The 18,389-nt window shown below is 38.7% G+C and overlaps 4 protein-coding genes and 1 pseudogene across 7 annotated transcripts; 1 reads left to right on the top strand and 4 right to left on the bottom strand.

Moving 5' to 3' along the window:
- Nucleotides 1-3,618: 3,618 nt before the first annotated feature.
- LOC106350686 lies at nt 3,619-5,519 on the top strand (annotated as a pseudogene).
- LOC106348672 (thioredoxin-like 1-2, chloroplastic) lies at nt 4,950-6,789 on the bottom strand. 4 transcript variants are annotated; one of them, XM_048761911.1, is made up of 4 exons: nt 6,209-6,789; nt 5,934-6,119; nt 5,684-5,848; nt 4,950-5,495 (listed from the first exon to the last, which is right to left on the bottom strand). In XM_048761911.1, the coding sequence occupies exons 1-4, from the start codon at nt 6,287-6,289 to the stop codon at nt 5,457-5,459; spliced, it is 471 nt and encodes a 156-aa protein (XP_048617868.1). In that variant the 5' UTR covers nt 6,290-6,789; the 3' UTR covers nt 4,950-5,456. The 4 variants fall into 4 exon arrangements, with proteins under 4 accessions (XP_048617868.1, XP_013643911.1, XP_013643912.1 ...); XM_013788457.3 differs by having other exon boundaries at nt 4,950-5,490; XM_013788458.3 differs by having other exon boundaries at nt 4,950-5,371.
- Nucleotides 6,790-7,494: 705 nt separating this feature from the next.
- Nucleotides 7,495-8,003, bottom strand: LOC106350685. Its single transcript, XM_013790534.1, has 2 exons — nt 7,638-8,003; nt 7,495-7,590 (listed from the first exon to the last, which is right to left on the bottom strand). Exons 1-2 carry the CDS (start codon nt 8,001-8,003, stop codon nt 7,495-7,497), a joined length of 462 nt encoding a protein of 153 aa, XP_013645988.1.
- Nucleotides 8,004-8,474: 471 nt separating this feature from the next.
- Nucleotides 8,475-16,730, bottom strand: LOC106408761 (F-box/FBD/LRR-repeat protein At4g26340-like). The gene is made up of 3 exons (XM_013849467.3): nt 15,023-16,730; nt 14,803-14,937; nt 8,475-14,698 (listed from the first exon to the last, which is right to left on the bottom strand). Exons 1-3 carry the CDS (start codon nt 15,866-15,868, stop codon nt 14,381-14,383), a joined length of 1,299 nt encoding a protein of 432 aa, XP_013704921.1. The 5' UTR covers nt 15,869-16,730; the 3' UTR covers nt 8,475-14,380.
- On the bottom strand, nt 11,627-13,168 carry LOC106350683. The gene is made up of 2 exons (XM_013790533.1): nt 12,264-13,168; nt 11,627-12,059 (listed from the first exon to the last, which is right to left on the bottom strand). Exons 1-2 carry the CDS (start codon nt 13,166-13,168, stop codon nt 11,627-11,629), a joined length of 1,338 nt encoding a protein of 445 aa, XP_013645987.1.
- Nucleotides 16,731-18,389: the final 1,659 nt, after the last annotated feature.

Genomic DNA, 18,389 nt, shown 5'->3' with positions numbered 1-18,389 from the left:
AACCTTGATTGAATGTTTTAATATTACCCTTGCACATATAGAATCCGATTGCTAAGAATGAGTGCATCATATCTACTTGGCCGTGTGGCCAGTTTGCATCATATATCATCCTGACCAACATGTTGATGTTATGTGCATGATCTGATTATTATCACCTTTGCATGATCTGATTGTTTTAAATTGAGGTTCCATAATTCCACTTTTGTACATATAGAATCAGTATGCTAGGTTTGCATTATAACTATATGGCCGCATGAAAACATATAGAAATTGCTTGTTTGGTCGATACCCTTGCTTGATAAATCTGTGTGACTTATTATGCATCATATATCACTTTGGCCGTGTGGCCTTATTGCATTATATCACCTTTGGCCGTGTGGCTTGTTTGATTATTAGAAATGTATTGACTTGATAGCATGTCTTGTTTATGGCAGTATGTTAAATATTTTATGAGATCTAAAATTGATTGATATATGATTTGAGATGTTAAAAATCAACTTGGATTTTGCTGCTCTAAATCTCTCAGGAGATAATTATTTGAAATGGACACTGGATACTGAGTTTATCCTAAAGGACTTGGTGAATGAATCACAAAAGGTGATAATGCCAAATGAGAAAGATTGATACATGAAAATATTAATTATTAGTCATCATCTTATTAAGAGTCTCAAAGATCAGTATCTGGCTATAGAGAATCCTCTAGACCTTTGGACAGAGTTAAAAAATCGAGATATGATCACCGAAGAACGGTGTTATTACTAAAGACCCTATTTGATTGGAGGAATCCCAGAATCCAGGACTATAAGTCCGTGGATGAGTCTATTGCTAGCTGGGCAAAATAATGGATTACTGATGAGAAACAGTGAATTGAGACCTCCTGGATTAACTCCATTACCTGATACCAATAAGGCCGCAGAAAAAAAAAGGTAACCACGTCCAGAATGATAGACCACACGGCCATGGCCGTGGAGGGTGGAAAGGACGTGGCCATGGCCACTATAACACATTTGGCCATGGGAATCACTATGGCAGAGGCCGTGGGTATCAACCCAATTTGAGCCATGGTCAAGGCAGTGGCCGTGGTATATCCTTTAAACCACAAAGCTCGACCAAATCAGTGTGCCATATATGTGGAATGGAGAACTATTGAGCTAAGATATGAAGGACTCCCAAACATTTTTGTGACCTCTATCAAAGAGAGTCTGAAAGGGAAGAATCCTGAAACCCACTTGGTCTATAAAGATGGTGAAAATAATTTCGAACATGATCAAGATGATCTTATGGAATATGAGACTTATGATTCCCTAAAAGATTCAAGTTGATAATCTGATTTCGACATCAAACTTGTGTAATTGCTTTGCTTGTATGCTTTCTTTGATTTTTATCTCCTTGAATTTATTTCTATTACATTGTCTGTTTAGATTAAATGAATGAATGATTTTTCTATATGAGTACACTGAAAAACGCCAATATAAGTACTAAAGCAGGTATCGCCAGTCTGAAAGAAGACTATGGCTAGGCTAATATATTATTGCCTAAGGGTATGCATCTAGAAATCAGTGATGCCTTATATTCACCCAGCTCTAAGAGCAAGAGCAGCCTATTGAGTTTTAAAGGTATAAGAATGAATGGTTTCCATATTGAAACAATGGGAGAAGAAAACATGTCATAATAAGTCCTAAAGACTATACATGCATTCTCTACTGACCTAGACTATGCATAGATCAGTAAGATAGAGGCTAAAAGCCTGCGAAAATATACACTTTATGGCACGACCGGATTGACCATCCTGGTCCAAACATGATGCGAAAATTGATATTCAAAAGGCACACACTAAAAGATAAGAAGAGTTATCCCAAAGAATCTCACGTGTGTAGCATGTACACAAGGGAAACTCATTGGGCCATCACCAGTAAAACGGTTACGAGCCCCTTTTCATAGTAAAGACTATATGTCTAGATAATACTGGTGAATACATGTCCCAAGCGTTTAAATAATTATGGTATGTCCATGGGGGTAAGTGTGGACAATTATGTGATACATGTCCATACCAAGAACGGATAGACCATAACTTATGAGGTCAAAACTCCCAGTCACAGCTTGGGCCACACGAAATTTACATGCATCTAAGTTAATACGCATCAGGCCATTTAGTGAGCATAGATATTCTCCATCGATTAGATAACGGGTCAAGAGCCAGACATATCCCATCGTAAGACATTAGGATGTGCCGTCTATATACAAATTACTCCACCACAGAGAACTAAGATGAGACCTCAAAGGAGGATGGGGATATATGTTGGATATAATTCTCCCACGATTATTAAGTACCTTGAGCCAAATATGGGTGATCAGTTTGAGGCCAGGTATACGGATTAGGGGGAGAAAGTAATAAGCTGGTAAAAGAGTAAAAGAGATTACATGGAATCAACCATCATTGTCTTGGCAAGATCCTCAGACTAAAGAATGTGAATTAGACGTCCAAAAGATAATACATTTACAAAAGCTAGCTAATCAAATGCAAGACACATTTGCTGACCCGAAAAAGAATGATTAAGTCATATATAAACCAGCTTGTAAAGCACCAACGAATTTGATGTCCAAGAAGAGACACAGTCAAGTTGCTACAGAGTCTAGACAACGTATGAAACGTGGTAGACCAATAGGTTCCAAAAGATAAGAATCCTCGGAAACAAAAGAAAGGTGCAGAGAATGATAATCAAAATCCAAATCCGAGGTTACTAAGGAAACCATCCCAGACAAGGAGATAAGGCCGGCCGGCTCTAAGATACAGGTACCAAACAATGTAGCTTGGGACTCCAAGCTGCAAAGTATTAAAGGTCCTGATAATAATGAATCGCAATCGATTATATCATGTCTGGAACATAATGGAACCAATAAGGAATGTCGACATAAGATGATTTATTTGCATACAAGATAGCACTTGAATTTATGAATATAAGCGAAGATCATGAACCCACATCAATAAAAGAGTGCGCACTCGTAGAACAGATTGGATTGAATGGAAACGTGGGGTTAAATAGTTTAAAGAAGAAAGACGTATTTGACCATATGATTAAGACGCCATATGATGTTAAAACCAGTGGATATAAATGGGTCTTGTGATGAATAGAAATCGTAAGATATAAAGCTGTTGTTGCACAAGGATTCTCACAAAAAACAGTAATAGGTTATGAGGAGACATACATCTTCTAAGATGTATGGTCCTGAATTGATTCTCTATAACGTTGGTGAAACATTTTTTTGATTTTAGATTCCAAATCATGTGGCTGTGAAGATTGCTCTTGAGCTAAAGAAGCTTCTGATTGACAACAGTCTTCTAGACGTGTATGCTCTTCTTTGTCACACTATTGGTCTTCTTTAGATGATAATTTCACATAATCTCGATCTTGTCTGAACACGGTTTTACTTCGTTTTGTCTTTGCAGCTCTCAGAAAGATTTGGAAACCAGTTTGTTTATGGTGCGTACTTTCGAATCTTTGATTGAACATCTCATACATGTCTTGTTAAAACTTTTTTAGCTATTATGATAATCATATCTGATTCAAACTTGCAGCTTATGGAGCGACGCGGTTACGGGAAGGAGTACGTTAATCGCTACAATATGATGACAAAGTAAGCACTATATATATGTTAGAGATGTCTTGTCTTTTTTTTTTTACTTTCAAAGTTTTAAAATTTTTCTTTTGTGTGGGTTATATAGATTCATCATCAGAGAGTACCACTGGTGATACTTGTATGGGGAACAGCATGTGTTGGGAAGTCAACAATAGCCACACAACTTGCTCAGAGACTCAACTTGCCTAACGTCTTACATGTATTTGTCCCTCACTCAATACCCCCTTTTTTCTTCATTTGTTTCTATTTTCTTCCTCTCTTTATAATCTTATGTGCTCTCTTCTGTTCTACAGACTGACATGGTATATGAGCTGCTCCGTACAGCAACTGAGTACGTTTCTGCTTCTAATCTAATTTTGTTTCACATTCTTATCCTCTAGTCTGACAAATGATGAATGTATTGTTTTTTCTTTGGGTTTAATCTTAGTGCTCCTTTGACGTGTATGGACTCGTGAGTTCGCATCATCAGAGGAGCTTCATAACCGAGTTCTGTAGAGAATGCAGAATTGTTCGTAAAGGTACACTTCCTTCTTCTTCACATCTTTATTTTTTCCACTTTTATCACAAATGATTTGTTGTTGTTTGCTTAGGACTTGCTGGTGATTTGAAGAAAGCAATGAAAGATGGGAAACCCATTATCATTGAGGTATTATATATCCTTTGTGAAAAGCTTTTTTATTTCAGCTTTTAAAAAAAAAAATCTTTGGTTATGAATTTATCATCTTAACAGGGAAGACATTTAGATCCAAGCATATACTTAATGAACGATGAGAACAAATCTCCATCAAATGATCCCGACAAGAGTAGTAGCAAAGAAACAAACTCTTCAGGAGATGTAACCTCCGAGGAGGCAAGTTCTGCAAACACTAAAGAAACCGAAGATAGTAGTGCTACAGAAGAATCCCATTCTCAGGCTGAAGCCATTACAGCTGTGGAAGAAGAGCTGTCTGAAAAAGTTACACTCTGTAGAATCGATGGTATTGTTTAAATAGTATTCTCAACATTATCACTTGCTTCCTATAAAGTTTCTTGAATTTGATTCTGTGTAATGCTATGTGTGTGCAGGAGAAACTGCAAAAGAAGCCGAAGAGAAGAGGAAACCTGCAGATGGGAGTGGAAAGGCGAAAACTGGTCCTGAGCCCATAGTCATATCTATTGTGTTAAAGATGGCTGAGTTTGATCATAAGGTGTTTCAAGTTTTTATGAGGCAGAAAGTAGTCTTTCTCAGTTGTTGAATTTTGTTAAATCTTGTTGTCTCCTCAGGCTTTGTTAGAGGAGTGGATCTCTTCGCGTACATGTGGAGATAAATATACATCTAAGGTATTAAACAAACCTCAAGCTTTCACTAAACTGATCTTGAAAGTTGGTGTGAACACTGTTTGATCTTTCTTTTTGCTAGGAGAAAGAGAGACTACTTACAAACCTGAAGACCATTGAAGACTACCTTTGCTCCTTCAATTCACAGGGAGTGACTGTTGTTAATATATCGGCCACCACTTTCCCACAGACGCTGGATTGGCTTCACAACTATCTTCTTCAGGTAAATGAGTTTAGAAAGCTTTACAAGTTTTTAATCCTCAACAAAAAAAAACCGTGCGTGACCATATTATTCGTGGTGGTTGTGTTGTAGCGTATTGAGGAAGGGATTCGATCGTCAGAGAATGGGACTCCCACCAAAGAAGTGTTGAAGAAGGCTTAAGTCAGGAGGCTAGCTTCTTGTCGCTTGTATAATCTGAAACAGGAAATGAGTTTAATTATAAAAACAATTGAGCTTAAATGTATGAAACATGTCCTTGCTGAACTGCTTGTCTCAAATCTTAATTGCTACGTCCGTGGCAGTGTGACGACGACCTGGTCTAAGATAAAACAAAACTTTATCACATGAATGATTCAGATGGTTTTTGGCACTTGTGGAAGTAACAAATACATTTAAGGATGTCTTCTTCTTAAAGGTTCTACGGAGATGTATTAAATAACAAATACAGTTCTGTGGTGATTATCATTATCATGATATAAAAGCTGATTGATCATGTGATTAGCTTACGGTGGCGATGGTGCAGCTGAAACTACATAGTTTACCCTCTGCTCCTCTATAGAACTTAAAGAAAGGAAGCACATGAACGTTAAGGCCATGACACATTGTTCTAAGCTCTTCTTGATTCACTTTGAGAAACATCACGTTTGGGTTTGATTCAGCCAATTGACAGATCTGGTTATAAACATATCAAAACACAAATCAAATCAACTGAAAGATAAAAAAAGTGGAACTAGTTATTGACTATGCACAAACATACCTTTGGGTGGAGAGATTTGCAGCCACCACAACCAGGAGAGTAGAAATCAAGAACAACTAATCTATCTCCAGTGTTCAACAAAGAGTCAACAAGATGATTAGCAGAGTGAATCTCTGACATGTTGACTTTCGTTGACTTTTCCCACCATCTCATTCCCCTACTCATACCAATTGATGACGTCTTTGTCTGAAATCAAACATTTTTAACTTGTTTGAGAATCTAGAAAGCCAAAAGAAAATATGGTATTAAACAAAAAAGAGATGTCTTTTGCTTACAGGAACCACATAGGAAGAAGAAGACAAGGCGGTGAGTGTTTGGTTTGAAGCCATGGGATGTTCCTTCAAATCTAGGCTCATAGCCGGTGAACAGAGCCGGCCTTGGAAGGAAACCAATGAAGCTTGTGCTTCCGGCCGCAAAATATTATCAATTTAAACGGCCACATTTAAATAGAAAGTTATTAGTATCACAGTGGTTTGTCTTGGTGTTGTAAGTGGTCTAGATCGTGGGTCTTCAGGCCTCATTTTTTATATTTGCTTCTAGCCACCTAATTAGTAGGACCATGTGTTTGGTTTGAAGCCATGACATGGGATGTTCCTTCAAATCTAGGCTCATAACCGCTGAAAGTTTGGATTTTGATTTAATTTCCTGAGAAAATGAACAAAGCCCATGATCGATCCTAGTCCCGGAGAATTGAGTACCACTTCCACACACAGCTCTTAGAGGTGAAATAGCATCCATGTCCGTCTACAGGAGAATGACTCAGAAAATTGCAGAGAAAGCAAATGAAGAGAGAAAAGTGCAGATGGGTTTTTTGATTGAATGAGAAAAAGCAACAAAAGTTGGTCACTTTATTGACCTCTCGGAATCAATGAAGAAGACCAATGAGTACAGTTTATGCAGAAACTTGTTGTTCTTATGTTGGGTGGGGTCCTTCTATATCCAACTGGATTCATTATTATTATTGACTTTATCCATATCCATTTTGCCTGTTACGTTGCCAATATTCAATTTTTACTTTATTGTAATTAACGCTTATTTGACCTGATTTTTAACTTAAATGTTCTGCTTAAAAAAATTTGTTTGACCGAAACTTAAATACAATCTTATTATTGTAAGTTTATGGATGATACTGTGATTATGATTTTATGATTATCCAGTAAACAAAACAAAACAAAACTTTATCTTTAAGTTTTGTTTTTTTTGTAACTTATTATTATTTTCCCTAATATAATACTGAGAAGGGGGTAAAACGCATCACTGTCAGGATCGCCGCATGAAACATGTTGCCGACAGTGTTTGAGGCTTTTCCTCGTTGGATATGGTCCCACTTGGCTTATTCAAATAACAGTGGTAATGAATCTTTATTATTGTGAAAGCTTAATTGGAAGCTAAACCATATTCAAATCAAATTAATTGCAGAACTAATTATTATTTTCTAATTTACCCTACAAATTTTGCTAAATTCCATTTTCTAAATGCATTGAATTTCTTATTTCTTTTGTTATACATTTTCAAAATGGGATGTATATCTTTCTTTTTTTTGGCTCAAATTTAATTTATATTAACCAACATTGTTTGAACTTACATCAGACATATCAGTCTCAAACGCAAGTTTCAACCAATCAGGCACAATAGAATACAACTTAGGGACATGATTCTGTATAGAAAAAGCCTCATTCGCTATCCTATCCGCTGCATTATTACCTTCTTTTGTATATAACACAATCTTGTAGTGAGGATTCCAGAAATGTCATGTTGAATCTCTTGAATTAGTGGTTTGAGCTTTGACCACACTTCTTCATGCCCGTTGATCATCTTCGCAAAAACCTGCGAATCTGTTTCGTAGATCACCTGTTTGTAGCCAAGGCGAGACATGGAATGAATCGCCCATTTAATACCTTCTGCTTCTGTTTCTATAGGTGACCCCAATCTCTGAAAACTTCTCACCCCAGCCCACAGCATTCTCCCATATTCATCTCGACTGATCCAGCCAACTCCACATCTCTGTTGGTCTTTGTGCCAAGCAGCGTCAGTGTTGCATTTAATCCATTGTGGAGGTGGGCTTTCCATCTGGCTCGAGTTATGGTGTGGGTGGTGGTTTTTTTAACCTCTGTATTTCGATCAATCCATTATTCCATGTCCTCCAAGGCTTTGTCTATCGTGTTTGGCGCTGAGTAGTCTACTCCTTTGAAGAGGTAGTCATTTCTGTTTTTCCAAATTCTCCATAGCAGCCACGGTACCAGGTCATCCTTTGCGAACTCGGGGTGAGGATGTTGCTTATGGTTCATTACACGATAGAGATTGGCACATAGGGAGTCTGGCCATTCGCCATTTGGAGGAGCACAGATCGGTGATATTGCCCAAACTAGTCTGGCATATGGACATTTGAATAAGATGTGGTTTGCTGTCTCCTTGTCCATTGCACATCTACCGCAACTTCCATCTTTAGAAATATGACGCTTCCGCATAGTAGCTGCGGTTGGGAGGGCGTCACTTACGCATCGCCATATGAAGTGATGGATCTTTGGACTGGTGCTGAGCTTCCAGATTTGCTGATATAGTCCATCTAAGCTCGGCTGGTCTGCTCCCTGGTGCTTCTGGCTTACATTGATAACATTTCTTTGGACCCAGTATCCTGATTTCACTGTGTAGTGACCAGTTTTGGAGAAATCCCATGTGTAGGTGTCTTCTCCGATTATTCCTTGGGGGTTGATGGCTAGGATTCTCTCTTGAGTTTCATCGGGGAAGATGTTCCTAATAAGCTCCATGTCCCATTCTCTACCGGTTTGTGTCATTAAATCACAGACCTTCTCAGCTTTTGCAACTCTCATCTTGAGCTGAGGCGATACCTGTTTTGTTGACGTGACCATAGAAGCCGGCATGCTTCCTATCCATCTTTCCTCCCAAAACTTTGTGCTCCTGCCATTCCCAATCACCACACGTGCACCTTGTTTGATCAGAGTTTGTGCTGCAATCATACTTCTCCATGCATATGAGGGCCTGAATCCTAAAGTAGCATTCAATGGATCTGAAGGGCGGAAGTATCTGGTCTTAAAGACTCTGCAGAGGAGGGAGTCTGGATGAGTGATGAGTCTCCAAAGCTGTTTGCCGAGCAATGCCACATTGAAGTCTTCTAGGTTCTTGAAGCCCAGCCCCCCTTTGTCTTTTGATTGAGTGAGGTGGTGCCAACATTTCCAGTGCATACCACGAGACTCTCTGTTGTTTCTCCACCAGAATTCTGACATCAGGGAGATGATTTGCTTGCATATCGTTTTTGGTAAGAGAAAACAGCTCATTGTGTAAGTTGGCAGAGCAAGGGCAATTGCTTTCAAGAGCACCTCTTTTCCACCTGGTGAGAGGAATCGATTTTGCCAGCCAAACATCTTTTGCTCCAGTTTTTCCTTTAGGAAACTCAGAACATATACCTTTGAGCCTCCAAAGGACTCAGGTAAACCCAAATAGATTCCTTACCCTCCCGTCTGGTCTATACCAAGCTTCATCATGATCTCTTCTCTGAAGATGGATATTCTTCCCGAAATAAATGCTCGATTTTTGGTAATTTATTCTCTGACCTGAGGCGAGACTGTACTCATGTAGTATGGACAGTATGCAATCGAGTTCTTCATCTGATTGCCTACAATAAAACATGTTGTCGTCGGCATAGAGCAAATGGGAGATTGATGGCGCTACTCTCGCGACTGAAATGCCGGTGATTTCTCCTTTCTTCTCTGCGATGATGAATTTTTGGACCAGCATTTCTGTACAGATTACAAATAGATAGGGGGAGAGAGGGACCCCCTGTCTAATGCCTCGTGTTGGACTGATATTCCCGTGTGGATTTCCATTGACGAGCACCTGATAATGCACCGAGGTCACACATGCCATAATGAGCTTGCACCATTCCTCAGAGAAGTCCAAGGTTAACATAGCTTTTTCCAGGAAGGGCCAATCGACTCTATCAAAAGCTTTTGAAGATCCGTTTTGATGGCGATGTGTTCCCTTGAGCATTTGTTGTTGGAGTTAAGCGCATGGAGGAGTTCATGGGCAACAAGAATGTTATCTGAGATCAGCTGGTCTTCTACAAATGCGGCCTGTGTTTCAGTGATAGCACCAGAGAGAACAGATTTCAAACGCTTACTAAGTAGCTTGGAAATGATTTTATAGGCCACATTACATAGAGTTATCGGTCTGAATTCATCCAGTTTCTTTGCAAACATTTTTTTTGGAATCAGACAAATGTTGGTGTTGTTGATGCCTTCTTCGAGCTTTCCTGTTCTAAAGAAGTCCTCAACCATCTTCATTAGCTTTGTCTTTGTCGAGTCCCAAAACTGTTGAAAGAAGTAACCATTCATTTCATCGGGGCCGGGGCATTTACTTGGGTTAATGTCAAAGACTGCCTCGCGCACTTCTTCTATGGACATTGGCCTTACAAGAATGGAGTTCTGGTCATCTGTGATCTTCGGGGAGATTTCACTCCAGTTTGCGAGTTGAACTACAATATCCTCGGAGGAATATAAATTCCTAAAGTGAGTCTCAGCCAATCTTCCCAGATCTTCTTTGCATACCATTCTTGTCCTTCATTATTGACGAGGCTTAAAATTTTGTTCTGAGCTCTTCTGTTCTTGGTGACTGCATGAAAGAACTTTGTATTCCTGTCACCTGACCGTAGCCATTGCAGCCTGCTCTTTTGCATCCAAAAAATCTCCTCACTATGATACTCATCATTCAGCTCGCTTCTGAGGCTACTAAGCATCTCGCTATTGATGGTGATACTTTTTGTTGCCTCATCAATCTTGTGGTGGAGTTCTTGGATTCTGAGAGCAGAGTTGGGTTTCGCCATTCTCTTCCATGCGGATATTGATTTGCGGCATTGGGAGATCTTGCCCATCAGTCCTGACTGGCTTAGGCTTTGGCTCTGCCATGATCTTTTAACTGTTTCGGAGAAGCCTTCCTCTTGATCCATCGTTGATCATACTTAAAGCCAGCTTTCTTCTTCCAGAGTTGATCCATAAAGGAGGTAAGGATCGGGCTGTGATCCGAGCAGACCTTCATTAAGTAAGATGCAGTAGCTTGGGGAAACATATCTAGCCATTCCTGGTTAGCTACTGTTCTATCCAAACGGCACTGAGCTGTATGTTCATTCCTTGTACCAGCCCAGAAGAACTGATATCCCGTGTGCTTAATGTCGTTAAGACCGCATGCTGTGAGCATTTGCCGAAACTCCTTTCCTTCAGATTCTTCCCTATCAGCTCCACCAAGCTTTTCTGAGGGGTCAATCATCTCATTGAAGTCTCCAGTCATCACCCAGGGCCCTTTTCTAGCGACTCCAATTCTCGTAATTCTCTCCCAGACTACGCTTCTCTTGTTTTTGATTGGCTCACCGTAGATACATGAGAGGAAGAAAGCTTTCCCTTGCCACTGCACCTTCATATCGATAATCCTTTTGTTGGCCTGCAGAACCTCAATCTTGCAATTTTCTTTCCACATTACTGTTAGGCCGCCACTCTTTCCTAAGGGCTCAACTGTCTTAACATCATGAAAACCAAACTTTTCCACTAGCCCTTCTATGTATCTTCTTCTGTTTTTGGTTTCGCTGAGGAATATTATCTCAGGAGAGTACTGACCAAGCACTTTTTGTAGATGTCGAACTGTCGGGGTATTCCCCACCCCCTGACAGTTCCAGCTCAGTAGTCTCATTTGGGTGTCAAAGGGTTGGAATTCACCATCAACCCTTCTTCAACTACTTTGCCACTTTCCAATGCTATCCGTATGACAGAATGGTTTGGGCTCTGGGCTGCTACATGAGCAGAATGTAATTTTTCCCCGGAGTTTTTGCCATCAGAACCTCTACCTTGTGTACCAAGTCTCTGGAAAACTGAAGGAGGAGACAGGTTGTCTTCCTTAGTTCCCAAGCGAGCTTTTTTGTTGCCTCTCTCTCCACTATTGCTTGATCTTCTTCTCTTGGTTGATGCTGAGTCTAAGATTCCTCTTTTAAGTTCAGGAGAGTTAGCAGCGTGGGAGCTTAACCTTTCAAACACCGACGGGGGACTAAGGCTTCCTTTGCTGAATCTACCTTCTTGTTTTTTGTCTGAGTTTCCTGATTCCTTTTCCGCACTATCAGTCTGTCTGCCAAGCCTTTCAAAAACAGATATTGATTCTTGGCTTGCACCTGAAGATATTGCTTTTTTTTATTTTCTGCGCTTGACCTGTTTCCACTTGAGCTTGCTTGGAGGTAGAGGGGGGGGGGTAGTGTTGTTCTCTGTACTTCTAGAGTTTCGCTTCTCTATATCGGAGCTCGCTATGGAGCCTGTCCTCTGCTTCCAGACTTGCCTTGTAGCCGTTGCAGCTCTCTTTCCTTTCATGTCCTCCTTGTAGCGCTGTTCTGGCGCTTTTGTTGATCTCGGGGTCGTCAATGTCTTTGAACGTTGTGCTGGGACATGACCACTCCTGGAGCTTGAGCCTGGATGGGAAGCCTTTCTGATGTTGTTCTCAGGTTGTTGAGTTTCTTTCCCCAACGCAGGGCCTCGTACAGGGGGGCCATATGCAATTGTATTTTCTGGGCATCTGGTCTGATCATGCATCAGTCGCTTGCAGGCGAAGCATATCTTGATGAGCTTCTCATACTCCAGCTCTGTGGGTATCACTTCACCTGATTTGAATCTAGCGATTCTTCTGAACTGCAGTGGCTCCTCCGTATTAATCCATACCAGGGCTCTGATGTACTCCACTGAGGATGAGTTTTTTGCGTGCAGTTCTATCTTCTCTATCTTTCCCAGAGGTCCAATAAGACTCTCAACTGCTTGCTTCTTCAAGAGGTGGATTGGGAGACCTCTTATTCTGATCCAGAAGAGTATCCTTTTGAGGAAATATGGCCCCGGGTTAGGGGACCATTGGTCTAGAGATACTATCCAGCCATTTACGAACCAGGGACCTCTAGTGAGAACGTGGTGGAGATCTTGCTCAAACTGAAATATGAATTGGACTCTGTTCTCTCCTACTCCTCTTCCATGAACTCTGTCTTTTAGCCCCCAGATAGGTGGAAGTGCTTTGACGAGCCCTCCCACTTTATGAGCTGATGGGTTGAGGCATCTTACTACCACGCTTAGGGAGTTTTCTTCTATGAGGTCATCATTTTCAATCTCTGGGATGTCTACCATCTCTCCCTCCTCCAGCATCTCAAGCTCTCTAAGCTCCTCCATGAGGGAGAGTTCCTTCTTTTTCTTTGGACGAAACATCTCTGTCGGTCTGGTTGAAGCTGCCCAGGTATGGTGCGAGAGAGATGGAGTAGATCTGAGGTTGATTGATTCCGAGCGAGAGTAGATCTGGTTTTCTCCGTCAAAGTTTAGGGTTTTGGGGGGGGGGGGGGATGGAAGCTATAAGAATCTTAATGGAAGTGAAAGAAGCCACTAGGGCTTAATGGAAAATGGGAATGAAGCCACAAGAGCTCAGTGTGTGGTAGCCACAAGGGCTAAATTAAGATCTGAGTAATTCCAGATTCTTATTGGGGGCAACGTATCAGAGGAGAAGAATACGTTGAATGAGACTCGCGGAGGAGTTCTATGGTAGCGGATCTGTTACTTCGATTTGAAACCCTAGGGATATCGCCCCCGCAATCGCCATCGGGGTGGAGTTAAATGCTATCAATAACAACTCCTTTGTTGTTCCGGATGTATATCTTATTTGAAGAATATATATATTTTAAATTTTCATCTTCTGTGATTCAGTAAAACTGGATTTATTTGCATTTTCCAGGATCTGATTTTTTCAAGATATATAAAAATTATAAGGTTGAAAAAGGGCAGCCCATAGTTTCATATATTTTTATTCATTCAGCCGAAATATAGTCCAAGTAATCCAAGAGCAGTCCACAGCTTTTTAATCCAAAACAACGTATAGAGTCATAACTTATATTGTGGCAAATAATATAAAATTATAAACCAAATAAGGTACAAAACCAATCTAATTTTATTTTCTATGAATAACAACTTTGTATTATGTTTATGGCTCATGCTATATAGGCTATGTACATATGTAACATCTATGATTGTTCCAGAGCCCACAATTGGGAGAATGGTAGGATCTTAAGAGGTATGATTAACAGCCTTATGATTTTATAATTTAAATTCTGTCATTTCATCAATGCCCACAAATTGGAGCCCAGTTTTGAAAACCAGTGCGACTTGCCTGTCACCATCTCAACAAGCTTCCTTACTGTATGTTGCTAGTGCAAAGATAACACCATAATTGAGTAATGCAAAAGATAATTCAAAGAGATAAAATGAGTAGTGCAAACCGGTGTTGCCTGTTCTACATATCACCTTTTGACTATTATCTTAATAGTTCATTGACCTGGTTGCCTATATTAAGTTTATTACATCAATGATTAATCATTGTATATGAAAACTATAAATATTTTTCCTTAAAATTAGCAGCAAGACCTAATTCGGTTATATTTCTAGTCTTTGCCTCTTGTTTCTTTCTTGGGTCAAGAACATAAGATGAGGTGAAGCCGCATGCAAACTATTCAAGTCGCGGTGTATCCTACCTCCGTCCGAATCATCACGGGGTTGTGACGAGAAATTTGATTTCTTCAAACGAGTAGCGTTCGTTATAATGTATGTGGCCATGTCTACATCTCCTCGTCTCCCTTTGTAACCTTCCCACTCGAAAGTTTCAAAACTGTGCAACAAGCACTTGGGAACAGAACTTGGTCGCTTCCAGCTATCCGGGGTTTCTATACTAGTAAACTCATGAAGCAAATGTTCCTAGTGAAGACCAAACATTAACACACAGTTTAACATCAATCAAATGGGAAGGTGATAAAAAAAATTAAAAGCATAAATTAATTAAAAGGGAACCGCTTGCTTACATCATGGAGTTTGAGAAATTTTAGATTAGGAGAATCTTCGAGCATACGAGTGACAAGATCCCACCAACCTTGAGCACATGTGTTCAGTTTCAGATCAACGAGATTGTGGAAGATCATGCCACAAGGAGATAGAACCTGTACACAACAACAACATAAGTGAAGAACAACATTCCATTCCTTTTAATATATATATATATATATATGGTGGTAACGTACGTACCTCTAAAAAGGGTAAACATAGAGTAAGCGAGCGGGCACAAGTAAAAGCTTTCAGAAACTTGTGGTTACGTACTGCCCAAGTTATGTCAACATGTGCATGTTCTAAGTTAGGCATATGCTCAATTCGATGGAAGTCGTAAAGGACATAATCTCGAATGAATAGGGACACGAGAGACGGAGCATCTATCACAAACCCGCCACCCTTTTGGTATCTTCCGGTATTATACATTCTCAATATCCGAAGAGAAGGCACCATGAGAGCCACGTCCAGGTTATCATGGGCCAAAAAAAGATAGTCAAGATTAGGACAACCGGATAAAAGCCTCGTAAGAGACGACACCTTGTTTTCTGCGTAATCCACGTCTGCAAGTGTCAATTTTTTCAGAGACGGGAGACGAACAGAAAAAGGAACATCCAAACGCAAGCGATTATATAGGTCCAAGGTTTCTACTGTTTGGCATGTATACATGCTACTCGGCAAGCTGATCATGGTCCCTTTCTCATCAGAAGAACGGATATCAACTGAAATCGCTTGCACACGGTGACAAACAACTGCAGTTTCAATCCAATTTCCAACATCTATTGCTTGAGACTTGGGACCTAGACAGAGATACAAGGCCTCTAGAACCGGTGCCTTATTTGACATCAAAGACCTGTAAACAAACTGCGTGAAGGTCGCATAGTTTTCATCACGGAAGCTTCTATCATCATAATTAAGTCTTGGAACTAAACTCCTAAGAAGCAGCCATCTTTTCGACAAACAACATGTGGCCATGACATGTTTCGTCCAGTGACGTGACAGTATTCGGATGAGCAAGTCATCTGACAATTGACTGATCGTGTCCATGTTTGTATATTTACGAATAGATATCACAATGCCCGCATTCTCTATTTATACACATAGAAGTCGATACTTTTTTTTTTGTTTTCCTATTAAACAATGGTGTTGATATTCCTTTTTTTTTTAGTGAATCGCATACTTTGCATATATGTATTTGAGCAGTTTTCCTCTTCAATGATATAAATCTTATTTTCCTTTCCTTTTCTATTTTATTTTCATGTAATTTATCAAGATTATGATTATTATTAAAACTGAAGTACAAATTAGGTTTGTTTGAAAACATGAATTGCAGTTTAAAAAGGAAGTTTGTTTGGAAACATGGATGACAATATTAAATGAGAATTGTTTGGAAACTTGGATAGCGGTATATGTATTTTTTTATTTATACATTTAGTCATTGCATTTATAATAAATTAGGTATTTCTTTTTGTATTTCTTTTTATTTACAGATTCTACCACTACATTTAAAATGAATTTAAATTAATTAATTATAATTCCAAAACTTATCTAAACAAATCGATATTCATGTATTGATCATTATTAATATTGTACAAATATTACTAAATAAAAAAAATTATTTCATTTAATTTAGCCAAACACTTTAAAATAATTTTTTTATTTGTTTACGGAATCAGTTAGGCATAGACATTCGGGTACCCATGTAAGTACGAGTTGTTTCTTGCGGGTATAGATTTTTTGGGTTTTGAAATTTCTTTTTAGGTACTTCCTTTTTGTATATCTTTTTGTTTACATATTTTACCACTGCATTTAAAATCAATTTAATTAATTAATTACAATTCCAAAACTTATCTAAACAAACCGATATTCATATATTGATCATTATTAATATTGTAAAAATATTACTAAATAATTTTTTTTTCTATTTCTCTTAATTTAGCCAAACACATAAATATATATATATATATATATATATATATATATATATATTTGTTTATGGAATCTGTTAGGCATAGACATTCGGGTACTCATTTAGGTACAAGTCGTTTTTTCGGGTATAGATTTTTTGGTTTTGAAATTAGGCCATGTTTGGATATAAATTTATGTGTGAGTTTCAAGTTGGATCTACCGGGTCTGTATGAATTTGGTTCTGATGTACAGTAAACTAAAAATATTCAAATAACGAATGTATTTGAAAATGATTTGGATATTTGAACCAAAAATAATCGTATTATCCGGTTCGATCCGGATCTTTTGAATACAATTAGTTATATGGAGACATATCTAAAATATATAGCACTAATCATGAAAAACAAATATCAATGTATAACTACGTAAAAACTAATACCTGCACAGGCGCACGGGTCAATTTCTAGTTATTATTTTAAACATGTGTGATTCATTATGATGCAAGAGAATCTTAAACTTACGGAACCTAATCTATTGTTTTCTTGAAGTTTTCCTTTTACTTAGTGCTTTCCTTTTTCTGTAGGGATTTACTAGCTTTTCCTTTTCCTTTTTATGTTTTAGGCGACCAGGTGTGATGAAATTTAGAATATGCTTCTGACCAATGATTTATTGTTTATTACGAACAAGCTGAAAGAGAGGCATATGAAGTGGTGATTGAGAATAGGAAGCTAATCTATAAGCCAAGTGGGATAGTTCTGGACACAAAAGAAAGTCCTCCAGATGCAAAGAGGATCTTTGTCCCGAGTGTGTCTAAGATATTGTATGTTGGAATGAAGAAAAAGGGCAACTTTCAACATTCTAGCTTTCTTGCTGGAGGGGCTACCTTATCTGCTGGAGGGAATAGTTCGCATACCCAAAATCAGATCTGTTCGAATGAACACATTGAGGAATACGAGAATCCTGTACCAAAGGAGAAGATAGTGAAACGTATAGACTCACACAAAGGAATCAAATCTTTCCGATTAGCTGAGAGGCTACACTCGAGATGGAGTACTGGTGCTGGGCCTACCCTAGAATCAGTTGTATGATATACTACCCACCAGAGCTTCAGTTTAGGGTTCTTGAAGAAGCTCAACTGTCTCCAAGAGCTTCAAGCTTTTCAAACCCATCTCCTTTTTCCCTGGTTAGATCACTAGGAACAAGTCTTGGGAGAAGTCCTTTGGTTCAAGAACTTGAGAGTCTTTAGGTCTATATATGAAATATATATATGAACAGCAGCAAATGCTCATGTGATGATGAATGAAGAATGATCTTCTTATTATGTAGGTGCCTGTTCTACAAGTCACCTTTTGACTATTATCTTTTTCATATTTTTGTAGTGTGATTATTTTTAATCAATTACTAAATCATATATGATGTCCTCAAATGAATTTTACTCTTTCGCTGATCTTATTATATAAAGTTTGGTTTTTCAAAGTTGCTAATTAACACGATCGCGACACATGACAGTTATATAATTAAGATTGTGACATGTATTAGTATTGTTTTTTTTCTAAAATCATTAAAAAAAATGATAGTAATTATCCTTTTTAAAAATCTTAAACCAAAAAATTGTAGAAGAGTATTTAATGTTAATTTTCTTTTATTGGTTCTTCAAAGT

Source organism: Brassica napus, chromosome C7 (assembly GCF_020379485.1).
Source record: "Brassica napus cultivar Da-Ae chromosome C7, Da-Ae, whole genome shotgun sequence".
NCBI classification, from domain to species: domain Eukaryota; kingdom Viridiplantae; phylum Streptophyta; class Magnoliopsida; order Brassicales; family Brassicaceae; genus Brassica; species Brassica napus.
Note: the sequence above shows the minus strand (reverse complement) of the source record. Positions and strands in the feature narration are given on the sequence as shown.

Excerpts from the sequence above, each read along its gene's own strand:
- LOC106350683 (XM_013790533.1), bottom strand. The coding sequence starts at position 13,168 with ATGTTTCGTCCAAAGAAAAAGAAGGAACTCTCCCTCATGGAGGAGCTT. Across the intron at positions 12,060-12,263 it reads AGAGCTGCAACGGCTACAAG|ACAGACTGATAGTGCGGAAA; the intron begins GCAAGTCTGGAA and ends AAGGCTTGGCAG.
- LOC106408761 (XM_013849467.3), bottom strand. The coding sequence starts at position 15,868 with ATGGACACGATCAGTCAATTGTCAGATGACTTGCTCATCCGAATACTG. Across the intron at positions 14,938-15,022 it reads TATGTTTACCCTTTTTAGAG|GTTCTATCTCCTTGTGGCAT; the intron begins GTACGTACGTTA and ends TGTTGTGTACAG. Across the intron at positions 14,699-14,802 it reads AATTTCTCAAACTCCATGAT|GAACATTTGCTTCATGAGTT; the intron begins GTAAGCAAGCGG and ends GGTCTTCACTAG.
- LOC106348672 (XM_048761911.1), bottom strand. The coding sequence starts at position 6,289 with ATGAGCCTAGATTTGAAGGAACATCCCATGGCTTCAAACCAAACACTC. Across the intron at positions 6,120-6,208 it reads CTTCTTCCTATGTGGTTCCT|ACAAAGACGTCATCAATTGG; the intron begins GTAAGCAAAAGA and ends GTTTGATTTCAG. Across the intron at positions 5,849-5,933 it reads GCAAATCTCTCCACCCAAAG|ATCTGTCAATTGGCTGAATC; the intron begins GTATGTTTGTGC and ends GTTTATAACCAG.
- LOC106350685 (XM_013790534.1), bottom strand. The coding sequence starts at position 8,003 with ATGGAAAGCCCACCTCCACAATGGATTAAATGCAACACTGACGCTGCT. Across the intron at positions 7,591-7,637 it reads TGTGTTATATACAAAAGAAG|AATCATGTCCCTAAGTTGTA; the intron begins GTAATAATGCAG and ends TTTTCTATACAG.